The 15,025-nt window shown below is 37.0% G+C and overlaps 1 protein-coding gene across 1 annotated transcript in view; it reads right to left on the reverse strand.

Moving 5' to 3' along the window:
• CPLANE1 (ciliogenesis and planar polarity effector complex subunit 1) overlaps window positions 1–15,025 on the reverse strand; it is a 138,771-nt gene that overhangs the window by 80,431 nt on the left and 43,315 nt on the right. Inside the window, exons 19-25 of the mRNA XM_059416317.1 lie at window positions 11,358–11,572; window positions 9,506–9,670; window positions 5,111–5,249; window positions 4,315–4,424; window positions 4,001–4,159; window positions 3,774–3,882; window positions 1,660–1,965 (exon numbers count right to left, since the gene is read on the reverse strand). Coding sequence (XP_059272300.1) covers window positions 1,660–1,965; window positions 3,774–3,882; window positions 4,001–4,159; window positions 4,315–4,424; window positions 5,111–5,249; window positions 9,506–9,670; window positions 11,358–11,572 — 1,203 coding nt within the window. The remainder of the gene's footprint in view (window positions 1–1,659; window positions 1,966–3,773; window positions 3,883–4,000; window positions 4,160–4,314; window positions 4,425–5,110; window positions 5,250–9,505; window positions 9,671–11,357; window positions 11,573–15,025) is intronic.

Here is a 15,025-nt window from a genome sequence, read left to right on the forward strand (position 1 = left end):
GATCCCAGCGTCCTGGGATCGAGTCCCACATCGGGCTCCTTGCTCAGCAGGGAGCCTGCTTCTCCCTCTGCCTCTGCCTGCTATTCTGTCTGCCTGTGCTCGCTTTCTCCCCCTCTCTCTCTGATAAATAAATAAAATCTTAAAAAAAAAAAAAGACTGAAAAAAATAAAAAAATATTTTAAAAAAGACTGAAATGTGTTCACAGAAATTTCACTTTAAAAAATATGAATTTTTTTCTGGAACAAAAAACTGTTCCACTAATATGTCGGAATTTAGGAATATAAAGTCAATAAAAATCATAAGCCACCAACATACATATTAATTTAAGGTTTCTTGTTTTTTGCATCTGCCCTTTTCAGCTTTCCCTGTACAATGTGCAACAAGCAGGACTGCTCTCAAGATTCTGCTACACAAAAGTCGGGAATTTTTTCAAAACTTTCTGCTGCTACTAAACCTGTTAGGCAAACCCTTTAACTGCCAGTCATAATTACTTTTAAATCTGTTTCCTTTCAACATGGTCCTTAGGGAAGAACACAGATTCCCAGTTCCCTCAATAAAAGAAAGAAAGTGTTCGTATTAAGGCACCTGACTGAAGGCACCATGTCTCTCCTTATTAAAAAGTCACAATAAGCAGCCTCCAGTGTAACCAAAATTGGCGAAACAAGCTCACAATTTATAATACTATTAGGTATGATTTAAGCAGATGTTTATGTTTGAAGTAGATAAAATTATTTCATTTGACACGATTATGGTTGATTTTGTAGACTTCTAGTCATGAAAAGGATAAACTGAATGGCAGATAATGGAATTATAAAGAAAAAAATTTAGCTAGAGCAATAGAAGTTTAAATGATAAGAATTTCTCAACAATTTATAGACAAGTTTCAAAGATGAATGTGCAATTTCCTTTCCCTGGAAACCTTTAAAAATAATTTAGCTGAGACACCTGGGTGGCTCAGTGGGTTAAAGCCTCTGCCTTCCGCTCAGGTCATGATCCCAGGATCCTGGGATGGAGCCCCACATTGGGCTCTCTGCTCAGCGGGGAGCCTGCTTCCCCGCCCGCCCCCTGCCTGCCTCTGATCTGTCTGTCAAATAAATAAATAAATAATCATTAAAGAAATAATTTAGCTAACCCAATAATTCTAAATTACTTAAATCTAAAGATTACTAAGAAAACTAAAATGGGGCGCCAGATGGCTCAGATGGTTAAGCATCTGCCTTCACCTCAAGTCATGGTCCCAGGGTCCTGGGATTGAGCCCCACATGGGTCTCCCTGCTCAGCTGGGAGCCTGCATCTCCCTCTCCCTCTGCCCCTCCCTCCATGCTCATGCTTTCTCTCTCTCTCTCTCAAATAACTAAATAAAATCTTAAAAAAAAAAAAAAAAACTAAACTAAAATCTCCCCAATGAACTCTAGAATTTCATCTACTGACCTGATTTTATACTATCAGGTAGCAAAATTATTTCATATCTCAATAATATTTTCAATTGTACATTTTATACTCCTAACATCCTCGTGAGTCAGGGAGGGTAGCATTTATTGTTCATATTGTTAACAGTACAATCAGTAAGAGACAAGAAATCAGCTCCTCTGTCACATGAACATACTGAAAATATTTTTTTCAAAAGAAAGTGAATACTTGCTATTAAGAGATCTCAACAGTACCTTTGGTAGACATGTATCCTATTTTTTTCTTCAGCTGACAATGCTTCTGAGAAGGTGTCTGCTGTATCTGCATCACTATGGACTAGAGAATTCCCCAGTTCTGTGAGTGTGCTCCTGCTCAAACTAGTTCCTAAGGAAAACCTATCAAAACCTGGAACCTCAGCTGGTTTTTCTTCTTCAAGTGGTTCCCAGATATTCATCTCAAAAGAGCCTATATTTCTTTGCACACGTTTTAGGGCTTTCACTCTCACTTTATGAATAGAATGCATAATAACAGACATCATTTCCTCAGTTTGGGGACCTATAAAAGAAAAAAAAAGAAGGTCTTAGAGTAAATTAAAATGTTTCCTCTCAAGACAAAGGGGGACCCAATTCCAGTCCCTTGTGGGAACAAGGAATCCAACTGATGACTAAGATTTATTTCCACATTCTTACAGAGCATGCTTTCTTCAATATTTGTTAGAAGGCTATGGTCCACATTTTAAGGCAGAATTGCCAAAGTTAGAGAAGGTCCATTAAAGAACAATAAAAGGGACAGAATCCAGACTCCATAAGAATGTATGCCCTAGAAAACAAAAACTTAAGAAGTAATTTCACTGTTTTGGGGCTCCTGGGTGGCCCAGTTTGTTGAGCTTCCGGCTCACTTCATGATCTTTGGGTCATGGGATGGAGCCCCATGTCAGGGTCCCGTTGGGCATGGAGCCTGCCTGAGAGTCTCTCTTTCCCCCCTCTTCCTCTGCCCCGCTCCCTGCACTCACTCTCCCTCTCTCAAATAAACAAATAAATTTAAAAAAAAAAAGTAATTTAATTATTTAAAAAATGAGACAGATCATTACAAAAAGAATCGTGACAACTTTTCCATTCCCAAGAGTGGTAAATAAGAGAAAATGAATATAATTTTAGCCAAAGAAACAAAAACACCTTTCTGACTTTAAATAACAGGAAACATTAGAAAGGGAAGTTTTTCAAGGTTGCCTACAAAAAATGATTTAAACATTATTATACATAAACAGGACATTTTAGAGAATGTCAAGAAAGTATTAAGAAAAATATAAACCAGAAATATATTAATATAATAATGCATAATCATAAAACATAACTAGACTTATATACTATAGTTATAAAAAAGAGGGTAATTTGAATTTTTAAAAAATTTCCACAATGTGAATGTAGTTAATATCACTGAATTATATACTTAAAAGTGGTAAATGTTATATTATGTATATATTTTAACCACAAGAAAAAAAATTTCTACAAGGGCATCTTGACTGTAGAGGATAAAATTAGAAATACAAATAACCATAAAGGAAGAGGAAGAACACTAGTTTTCAATAAAATATCAGCATTGGGACGCCTGGGTGGCTCAGTTGGTTAAGCAGCTGCCTTCGGCTCAGGTCATGATCCCGGCGTTCTGGGATCGAGTCCCACATTGGGCTCCTTGCTCGGCAGGGAGCCTGCTTCTCCCTCTGCCTGCCATTCTGTCTGCCTGTGCTCACTCTCTTTCCTTCTCTCTCTCTCTGATACATAAATAAAAAAAAAAATCTTAAAAAAAAATAAATAAAAAATAAAATATCAGCATTATGCAAAGCTCCATATGCTCATTTTATATATTTTATCCTCATCTTTTTGTTTTGTTTTGTTTTTTGAGAAAGAGAGCATGTAGAGGGCACTGTAGAGGGAGAAAAAAAGAATCTTAAGTGGGGTCCATCCCCAGCAAGGTGGGGCTCGATTTCATAATCCTAAGATCACGACCTAAGACAAAATCAAGAGTTTGGCGCTTAACTGACTGAGTTACCCAGGCATCGCTTAATCTTTTAATACACATTCGCAAACTAGGTATTAGTATACCCATTTTACAAATAAGGAAATGAGATCCATAGAGACTGAGCAAATTGCCTACAGTCACACAGTTATTAACTGACAGAGCCATGATGTGAAGTCAGCTTTGTCTGGTTCCGAAGCAAAACTGGTGCTTCAGTGATGGAGGAGTGCTTATTTCTGCCTTCTCGTACTATCTTCAAAGAAAGAAGAAATGCATAAAAATATAAGCACTAGAAATCAAGAAATCTTCTGTAATTCATCACATACGTAAGAAATGACAAATACTACCTTTTACAACACAGTGTCTGAGTCTCTGCTGAAGAGAGTGATATTTTTCTCTTAAAGGAACTCTTATGTCCTCAGGATTGGGAAATGCTCTCACAAAAATTTCAGCTACCTTCAGAAAAATTTAGAAAATGAGTTTTATGAGCAACATCATTCTTAATTAAAGTAAAGCAAAAATCCTTTGAAGTCTCTGATTTTCATTTAGTTTGTTTTCACTACATTCACATTACCTTTCTGATTGGTGGCAATTCTCCAATAAGGCTCAAAATTAGATCCTGAATAAGTTCTTCGATATTAGCAAATCGAGAGAAGGGCAGCATTCTGTATGCCCACTCCACTGCACTGAGACAGTGCTCAACCATGCAGGAATCAAACTCCACTTCGAGGTCCTAAAAGGATATTGAGAAATACATTTCCTTTTCAATTTAGATGGACAGATCAGGAGTCCAAATGAAAGACTTTTATAAGTAGTAAAATCTTCTATCAAGCAATAACTTCTCAAATAATATTTGTTCATTTTCCTTATTCTTATGCAAGTAAATACCTTTTTTCCCTCCACATTTTCTCTTGCTTTCTGATACTGCCTGCAACTATAAGATAACTTATCACGAATATGTAGCATCCAACACAAAGCACAAAGTTCTCTGAAGCAACCTAAATCAGGAATACAAATATGAAAAACTGGATGAGTATGTACATTCATATAATAGCAACTTCACCACTGCTCATTTTCTTTCCAAAATAAATATCTTTATTTTGTTGATTATAAAAGAAACATATGTCCATTGCCAACACCTTATATAAAAGTCATGAGAATCCTTTCAGAACTTTTATGTACATTATTCTAGAATATTTCATGCATGGGCAGTTGCATAAAAATATTGAAAACATTTTTGGAGTAAATAACTTACTCTATTTACTAGTAGTTTACTTGCTTTAAGCTTCATAGCCTATTGTAGATAATGTTCAAAACGAATACACACAGCTCTACTTAATACTGGATAGTTAGTTTATTTGGAAAATCCCTTATGATAGGCAACTAAGTTTAAAATTTTTCAATACTAGAAACATACTTTCCACTACTGGACAATTTTTTAACTAAAAGCAATAAAAGTACACAAAGATATAATATAATCATACTATGTATGCTGGGCTGAGATTAGGTCTTCTTTTCACTTAATGTATCCTGGATATCTTTCCTTGGTGGTAACATACACATACTGTCTTTTCATTGCCAATATAGTATTCCGTTGTATAGAAACTTCCTCAAATCAATTGTATATATATCATTATTAATATTTAGGCCTAATTTCTAAGCAAGCAGTTAATTTTGGACAAACCTATTGCTTTAATGGAAACTTCATCAAGCTTGTGGTCTCCAGCAGCTCCAGGTCGAAAGAATGCTACCCCTCCTTTACAGTAATTAAGTAATGACTGAGGGAAAGGACTCAATGAAGGAAGGGACCCTTTCATTCGAATCTGAAAGAATGACAGAATATGTTAATTATCAGTCATCTGCATCTATTTCTAAGGAAGGTATAATGGAACAAACAGGGCAGGTAAGATAAACCATATAGAATGGAAAACACCCCATGGTTCCTATATTATGTAAGAAAATATCCCTGACATGAGCTGTACTTTCAGAAATTTAGCTCACAAATTTAATTCAAGAAATTCACTAGACTATGGATGCCTGGTTAAGCATCTGCCTTCAACTCAGGTCATGATCCCGAAGTCCTGGGATTGAGTCCAGCGTCAGGCTCCTTGCTCAGCAGGTTCTTGCTTCTCCCTCTGAATACCACTCCCCTTGCTTGTGGACTCTCTGATAAATAAATGAATAAATAAAATCTTTAAAAAAAAGAAATTCATCGGATGCCTGGGTGGCTCAGTTGGTTAAGCAGCTGCCTTCGGCTCAGGTCATGATCCCAGCATCCTGGGATGGAGTCCCACATCGGGTTCCTTGCTCAGCAGGGAGCCTGCTTCTCCCTCTGCCTCTGCCTGCCATTCTGTCTGCCTGTGCTCGCTCTCTCTCCCCCCACTCTGATAAATAAATAAAATCTTTAAAAAATAAAAAAAGAAATTCATTAGGCTAGGTCATAAAAGAGAAAAGGTTTCAATCAATTTTTTTCATCACACAGTTTTGCCTATATAGAAAGAATTTAATGCTATTTGTCCTGACTTTCCCCAAAAGCATAATAAAGAAAAAAAAGATATTTAAGCATCTCTCCTCCAAAATAAAACTATGTGCAGTATCTAAAAATAAATATGACAAAAGTTATATCTACCTATATAACTTTCAAAAAACTTAAGTGAAAGAATTAAAGTCACCATTTGGCAACTCCTAATAAAGAAATGACTCCAGCAAGGATTATGAGTAAATGTTCAATTAGGTAAAAAGTTGCTGGCCTGATGGAGAATATGAGTGGGTAAAACACAACCCAAACTCATGAATCCATTTCACCGTCACTAAAAGTGAGATAAAAAGTCCTATGTGTCACATGATATGAAGCAACAGGGAAGTATACCACACCATTTATGAAGGACCCATTTCTAAGAAAATGTGAACCTGATGAAGCCTCTGTACCTCAATGAGTGTAGAGTAATTACTAACAGGGAAATAAAAGGAAAGAGGAATAAGTTAAATGACACCAAAGAGATAAACTATCAAACACATGCACAATACAGTAGACAAATTACCATGTTTCTCTACAAATCAAGAAGAGAAAAGAAATTAAAGGAAATTTCTTTTTTTTTTTAAGATTTTATTTATTTATTTGACAGAGAGAGATCACAAGTAGACAGAGAGGCAGACAGAGAGAGAGAGAGAGAGAGAGAGGGAAGCGGGCTCCCCGCTGAGCAGAGAGCCCGATGCGGACCTCGATCCCAGGACCCTGAGATCATGACCTGAGCCGAAGGCAGCGGCTTAACCCACTGAGCCACCCAGGCGCCCAGAAATTAAAGGAAATTTCTATGGAATAAAAGAAAAGGAATCTAAGAGACATAAGCCTGAAAATGAAAGGATTAGCAGGTTTCTAACCTGCTTTCTCCCTCTTCTATTCACTTCCATAAAGAGAGAATCTCATCAAATCCCCTTGTAATCATGCTAATAACGGACATTTTGTCAAACAAATGCACAGTATTTACTAGATACACAGAGCCTAGCTAGGTTGGTTATTATAAATAAACATAGAATGCATGGATTTATGGAGTAAATTGTGTGGAAATGTCACACAAGCTCTATAATTAAAGGAGATGTTCAGTAACTGATACTCTCTTATGTCATGATGTTAAACAGAGGTCAGATCACATTCTCCCACAGCTGTAAAACCTTGGTAGCAACATATGCAATTGCAAGCTTCACCGAAGTCTTTTAGTTATATCCTTGAAATCATTGGTATAAAGTTTGATACTGGTAAGTCTGTTGATTTTTATGAGTCAGACTTTATAATATAGACCTTCCTATAAGCTCATAACCAAACATGGGTGAACTTTGGTTGGACTTTAATTCTAAAAAACCTACTATTAAAAAGACATTTTCAGGGCGCCTGGGTGGCTCAGTGGGTTAAGCCGCTGCCTTCGGCTCAGGTCATGATCTCAGGGTCCTGGGATCGAGTCCCGCATAGGGCTCTCTGCTCGGCAGGGAGCCTGCTTCCCCCCCCCCCCCCGCCTACTTGTGATGTCTCTCTGTCAAATAAATAAAATAAAAAATCTTTAAAAAAATATTAAAAAAAGACATTTTCAAAATCAGGGAAATTTTATTACGGCCCAGGTATTAGACATTAATTACTAATTATTGTTAGCTTTGGTGTAATAATATGGTGGTTTTAAAATATGTCCACAACTTCTTTAAAACTCATCCCTTCAGTGTAGATCATACTAAGTAACTAGTTTCTAATTAGCAGAATACGAAGTGGTTGTACTGATTTCTGGGATTAAATCACAAAGGCATTGTAGCTTCCACCTTGCTGTCTTTTGGATCACTTGCTCAGGAGAAGCCTCCTGCTAACAACCAGCACAAACTTCTTAGCCATGTGCATGAGCTATCTTGTAATCCGATCTCTGCTTCCTGTCAAGCATTCAGATTCCTGCAGCCAACAGTCCCTATTTTGTTATGCAACTTTAAGAGAAATGTGATTTTTTGCTTTCATGAATAAAGACCCTATAATTTTGGTAGCAACAAGCATTCCAACATTCCAACCAATTAGAAAACATCAATTTACTACAACCAAATTTGTAATTAAGTTATACGCCCAATAAAGTCTCAATGAAGGAGGTAGAGAACACAGCGATATAGGGAATCACTTATAAATTGTACAAATTTCTGTAAGAATGGATCTCCACATTTTTGGAACTTCTCCCAACATCAGTAAATTCATGGGCTAACAATAAAACTATCAGAAAAATTTGAGGAATAGTGAATTAGAGGGAATTTATGTGTCACTTCTGTATATAGTCTAAGGGTTGACAACAGGCCTAAAGATAAGCTGCAAGTCACACACGGCACTGGGCAATCAGAGTAGCAATGACTACACACACAAAGGCTCTAATCTATGGCCTGCTAGTTATAGGAGGCATGTCTTCAACTATGTCTCTAAAGTCTTAACACAGTCTTTACACTAGCTAAATTAGTTAAAGCTAGATTAAGTGAGATTACTGTCAGGATTTGTACATCAGATCAAACTTCTATGTGAATCTAATTTCCAAATTTATTGTAGAAAACTGTTTACTTAAATGACTTTTTAAAAAGATTTTATTAATTTATTTGACAGAGAGAGAGATCACAAGTAGGCAGAGAGGCAGGCAGAGAAGGGGGGGCAGGAAGCAGGCTCCCTGCTTAGCAGAGAGCCCGATGGGGAGCTTGATCCCAGGACCCTGAGATCATGACCTGAGCAGAAGGCAGAGGCTTAACCCACTGAGCCAATAAGGCACCCCTTAAACAATTTTTTAAAAATGAAGTCTTCTATAAAAAACAGACTCAGTAGATCTTGAAACTATTAAAACCAGTCTTTCAATAACACAGGAAAACTCTTTGCCCTACTTAGTAAACACGCTTTGAAAATAACTTTGGGATGACAAGATACAGAAAGGGTACAATTTCATGTTATTATTCTATGATAGCTGTAAGCAAATTTTACAAACCTTTCTTTCTAAAAAAAAAAATGTCAAATTTTCAATAAGAACTTGGTAACTTCTCAAAGTCTCTCTAAAGGTTCTACTAAGAAAAGTTGTAGATTCTTGTTTTAAATATAATCAAGGATTGGGGCACCTGGGTGGTTCAGTCAGGTCCAACTCTTGATCTCAGCTCATGTCTTGATCTGAGGGTCATGAGTTCAAGCCCCATGTTGGCTCCACACTGGGCATAGAGCCTACTTAAAACCAAAAACATTTAAATATAATCCGGGGCCGAATTAAAGATGTTTGGCACTAATAATATTTATTTCCACATTTCAAAGAGACAGACAACAAGCTTATAAAGGGCTTGCATCTGGATAAGGGACATGTGAGCAGATGTCCAGTCTGGCCGCTTATCAGGTAAAGATGCAGCTATGGCTCAGCGGAAGTCAGCGTAGAAGAGGATGACAGCCTTGCTTATTATAAGCAAACCTGAAATCTATGCCTTTATAAGATAGGATTCCTTGGAAAATTGTCATAATTGTAGGTATTTGTAAATATGAATAAATATTAGTAGATTTAAATAGTTTAACAGTACATAAATGACTAAGACGTTTCCAGACCTTCTGCATGACTTTTCTTGCCCATCTCAACTGCAAGATGTACCACTGTGCCACAGGAAAAGAACACCGAGCTGCCCGGAAAAGCAAGAGGACCCGTTGAAGAATTCCAGACACCTTTTGGCGGTTCTCTTTCTCAGCTTTTAAAAGAAGATCATCACCATCTTCCTGAAGAAAATATAACCAATGATTTTAATAGCTAGTAATATGAAAATTTTAAGGGGTAAAGAGAAAATAAATACAGTGTTTCTCAAACTAAAATGTTCCTTGAGATTTACAAGGGAAATTTTGAGGGGTGGCCTCAGATTTCAACTATAGCTATTGCTAGTGTCAAGGAAATATTTCTCTCATCTCAAACAATGTAAAGGGCTAAACTGACCTTAAACCCAAGACTTCCCCTACAACAGTTAAAGCCTACCACTCCTGACTCCAATGGTACTAATGGACTGCCAAACAGAACCTTGCATTCTCCCTAGCCAAGAGTGAATCTCTGTACCCTGAGGGAGAGAAATAATGGGGGAGAAATAATTCTATTGTTTTTCTTTCTCCACCTCCCTCTCTCTCTCTGGACATAGACAAGGTATCCTTAAAAGTTGTTGGGAGCCACCCTGCTCCCACAAAGGGAGCCAGACTTAAGCTGAAGCTAACACTTTAGAAAACAAACTAGAGAGGAAGAGCTCAAATCTATGTTAACATAACTGAGTCAGAAGACTACCCTATTACTGGGCTTTTTAATTAGGCCAGCCAATTTGGACCAAGTTTTCTATTATTTCCAACCTAAAGAATTCTAATTGATACAGAGTGATATTTAGGAGAAATCCTACTCCTCAGGATTATTTTATTAAAAAGTAATAAAATGAATCAGTACTAAGGATCGCAACCACTTGAACTAGAATCAATGTAGCACATTCCAAAAATACCTTAAATGATATTCTTAATTTCTAAACTTATTGAATTATTTGTACTGAAGACTCAGAATGTGAGATGTGACAAAAAAGATGAATTACTAAGAAATATGATGGACAATTTACTCCTTCCATGTATAACATATGACATTTGAAATATCAATAAATGAAATATTTTAAACCTATTGAAACATAACTATAGCAAATTAGAACAAAACCTCTTAAAAAAGAAAAAAGCAGATAAGTTGCTCATACTAAAACAGTAAGTAGTGAAGAAACAATACTAGAATCACTTCAAAATATTAATCAGATGTAAAAAATTATTTAAATGTAAATAATTTGCATTAATACTTTAAATCTTAAAACCAGCTAATTCTGATACCATGAGAGCAGAGAAAAAGTTCCTGAGAGGAACACCATATTGCTATTTATGACAGAAGAGTGCAGGAGAAAAAAAATGACCTACCAAACAAAAAAACACAGTAAGTCTTTCAAAAGAGGCAAAGACAATGAGGTGAATAAAAGACTGAAACAATGTATGGCTTCTAAATTCTGACATTCGTTATGTATTACCCTAAACAAATGTCTATTTTTTAAAAATCTGGATAAAAAGAACTCTTTCTTGATTTTGTTTTATTATTGCAATAATTTTAACATTTATTGATTGCTTACTACGTGTCCTAGGCCCTAAGGTAAGAGCTTTTACAGGGTATCTCATTTAATCCTCACAATAATGCTATTACAGTTCCTATAAACATCAGCATTTTACAGATAAGGAAACTTAAACAGCTTAGTACATTGCTTAAGATTATACAATTAATAAACAGCAAAGCTGGGATTTGAAAATTTGTCTTCAGAGCTTGCATTCTTATCTTGATAATTATTATGAAGTTGATTATTTTAAAATTTAGACAAAATCAATTTTAAATTAATTAAAAGATTAAGCTTACTTCACTAAGAACAGCTGGCTGAGGACAATACAATGGAGGAGCTGGAAGATACAGGCCAACTGGCACTAAGCCCCACAGTCTCCTACTGAAGTCTTTGGCAGAGTTTACCAGAAGCTGAAATGTCTCAGATAAAACATCTGCATCAGCCATAACTGCTGCTTTCAGTACTTCCTGCACTGAACCAAATAGCAGATTTACATCTTCTTCAATGGGATCTGCCAAATACAAAATTAGTAAGAAAGTTAAGATTTATACTATGCTGATCCTATTTTGTAGTGTAAAATTTCCTATTTGAAAAAGCAGATCATCAAAAGTGAACATACTGGTTGACATGCAAAATAAGCCAACCTCTAGCCAGAAATTTAGTAACTATTCTGCTACTTTATTCATTCATTCATTAATTCATTCATTCATTCATTCACTTATGGAGAGACAGATTGAGCATGGGTCAAGGACAGGAGGAAGAAAGAGAAAGGATATCTTCTTTTTTTTTAAGATTTTATTTATTTGACAGAGATTACAAGTAGGCAGAGAGGCAGGCAGAGAGAGAGGAAGAAGCAGGCTCCCTGCCAAGCAGAGAGCCTGATGTGGGGCTTGATCCCAGGACCCTGGGATCATGACCTGAGCCGAAGGCAGAGGCTTCAACCCACTGAGCCACCCAGGTGCCCAAGAGAGAGAATATCTTAAGCAGGCTCCATACCCAGAGCAGAGCCCAATACAGGGCTTGATCTAATGATCCTGAGATCATGACCTGAGCTGACAGACTGAGCTTAACCAAGTGAGCCACCCAGATGTACCTACCACAGTATATTTTAAATAAAAGTTAGTAAAAATGATTTATGTCATGCAGCTAAAAAATAAAATAAAATAAAATAAGAAAAGCAAAAAGATAGAAAACATTCCCACCAACAGTGTAAGAGAGTTTCCCTTTCTCCACATCCTCACCAACGTTTGTTGTTTCCTGTCTTGTTAATTTTAGTCAATCCAACTGATGTGAGGTGGCATCTCTTGTGATTTTGATTTGTATTTCTGTGGCAAGTGATGTGGAGTATTTTTTCATGTGTCTGTTGGCCATTTGTATGTCTTCTTTGGAGAAGTGTCTGTTCATGTCTTCTGTTCATTTCTTGACTGGTTTGTTTTTTGGATGTTGAGGTTCAAACAGACTGAGGGTGGCAGGAGGGGAGGTGGGAGCGGATGGGCTAACAGGGTGATGGGAATTAAGGAGGGCACGTGAAATGAAGAGCACTGGGTGTTATATGCAACTAATGAATCACTGAACATTACATGAAAAACTAATGATGCGGGGCGCCTATAAAATTATAAAATCTTAAATTTTATAAAGTTATAAAATCTTAAAAAAAAAAACTAATGATGTGTTTTATGTTGGCGAATCGAATTTATTTATTTATTTATTTATTATAAAGATTTTATTTATTTATTTGACAGAGACACAGCAAGAGAGGAAACACAAGCAGGAGGAATGAGAGAGGGAGAAGCAGGCTTCCCTCAGAGCAGGGATCCTGACGCGGGGCTCGATCCCTCTGAGCCGAAGGCAGACACTTAATGACTGAGCCACCCAGGCACCCCAGCTAATTGCATTTAAATAAAAATTTTTTAAAAAGACAAAAAAAGTCTTACATTTAGCTTCAACTATATAAATATGTATATAAATGTGGATATGTCCCAAAAGGTAAAGTGCACGAAGATGTAAATGATAGAAATAGAGATTTAGGGACTTTTATATTATGAAATATTTAAAGCATGCTTTAAGATACAGAATATAATATGAAAGCACTCATGTATTGACTTTTCATTCTTGTCTGATATTAGCATTGTTGATATATTTAATATTTTTAAAAAATAAAATGTTTCAGATATAGCTGAAATTTCTGTACCAATCATATTCCATTCACTCTCTCCAGAAATAGCTACTATCCACAATTTGGTATGGGTATAAAGGAACTCTTTTTATACATAAGCTGTGTCCTACACACCTAGAGAGTTCAAATTCATCTTACACTTCACTAACCATCTGCTGAGTTTGCTCTTAAATCAGTTTAAAAGGTATAATTTACATATGTTAAAATTCATCCTTTTTAAGTATATAGCTCAATGAGCTGTGACAAATTTATTCAGCCTTGTAAGAATAATGCCATCACCCCCAAAAAGTTCTTCTGATGGCAACCACTGATCTGTTTCTTGTCCTTACACTGTTTGTTTTTAAGATTTATTTATTTGAGAGGGAGACTGAGGATGAGGGGAGAGGCAGAGGGAGAGAATTCTTCAAGCAACTCCACGCTGAGCCCTATACTCGATATGGGGCTCAATTCCCCAAACCATGGGATCATGACCTGAGCAGAGACCAAGAGTTAAGACACTCAACTAACTGAGCCACCATGGTGCCCCTTATAGTGTTAATTTTAATAAAATATCACATAAATGGAATCAAACAATATGTAATCTTTGTTTCTGACTTCTTTCATTCCCTACAATGGTTCTGCAATTCATCCACATTGTTGCATGTTATCAGTAGTTTACCCCTCTTCATTCCTGATTATTCTATTGTACAGATACAATGAAATTTGTTTATTCATTCACAAGTTGACAGGCACTGGAGTTGTTTCAAGTTTTTGACAATTATGAAAAAGCTGCTATGAACATTTGTGTACAGGTCTTCTTGTGGTTCTATGTTTTTATCATGCTTAAATATCTAGGGGTAGCATCCACTGAGTTTCTATTTCTTCTGTCTTTCTGACTCCTGGAAATTTCCCCCACTTTCTCTATATATTAGCCTTAAAACACCTATTTTTATGTTTTATCTAGAAACACATTTTATCTATTTATTGTGGGAAAGTTTTGCAGATGATTTAAAACAACATAATGCCAGAACTATAAGTTCAGACTAAGACTTTTTTAGTCCTCTTTTTTCAAAACCAACTTTCATGAGGCTACATTATCTTTTTATTTATTTAAAAAAATACTGACAGAGGTGCCAGAGTGGCTCAGTCAGTTGAGGCTCTGTCTGCCTCCAGCTTGGGTCATGTCCCAGGGTCCTGAGATCAAACCCTGAGTTGGGCTCCCTGCTCAGGGGGGAGCCTGCTTCCTCTCTCTGCCTCTGCTGCTCTCTTGATCTCTCTCTCTCAAATAAATAAATAAAATCTTTAAAAATAAATGAATATTTAAAAATAAATTTAAAAATATTGACGGGACGCCTGGGTGGCTCAGTTGGTTGGACGACTGCCTTCGGCTCAGGTCATGATCCCGGGCATCAGGCTCCCAGCTCCATGGGGAGTCTGCTTCTCTCTCTGACCTTCTCCTCGTTAATGCTCTCTCTCACTGTCTCTCTCTCAAGTAAATAAATAAAATCTTTAAAAAAAATAAATAGGGAGGCCTGGGTGGCTCAGTTGGTTAAGCAGCTGCCTTCGGCTCAGGTCATGATCCCAGCGTCCTGGGATCGAGTCCCACATCGGGCTCCTTGCTCCGCAGGGAGCCTGCTTCTCCCTCTGACTCTGCCTTCCACTCTGCCTGCCTGTGCTTGCAGCGGAAAGCAGAGGCTTTAACCCACTGAGCCACCCAGGCGCCCCCAAATCCCAACTCATTTAAAAGGTCCAATAAGGGGACGCCTGGGTGGCTCAGTTGGTTAAGCAGCTGCCTTCGGCTCAGGTCAT

This window comes from Mustela nigripes, chromosome 12 (genome assembly GCF_022355385.1).
Source record: "Mustela nigripes isolate SB6536 chromosome 12, MUSNIG.SB6536, whole genome shotgun sequence".
NCBI classification, from domain to species: domain Eukaryota; kingdom Metazoa; phylum Chordata; class Mammalia; order Carnivora; family Mustelidae; genus Mustela; species Mustela nigripes.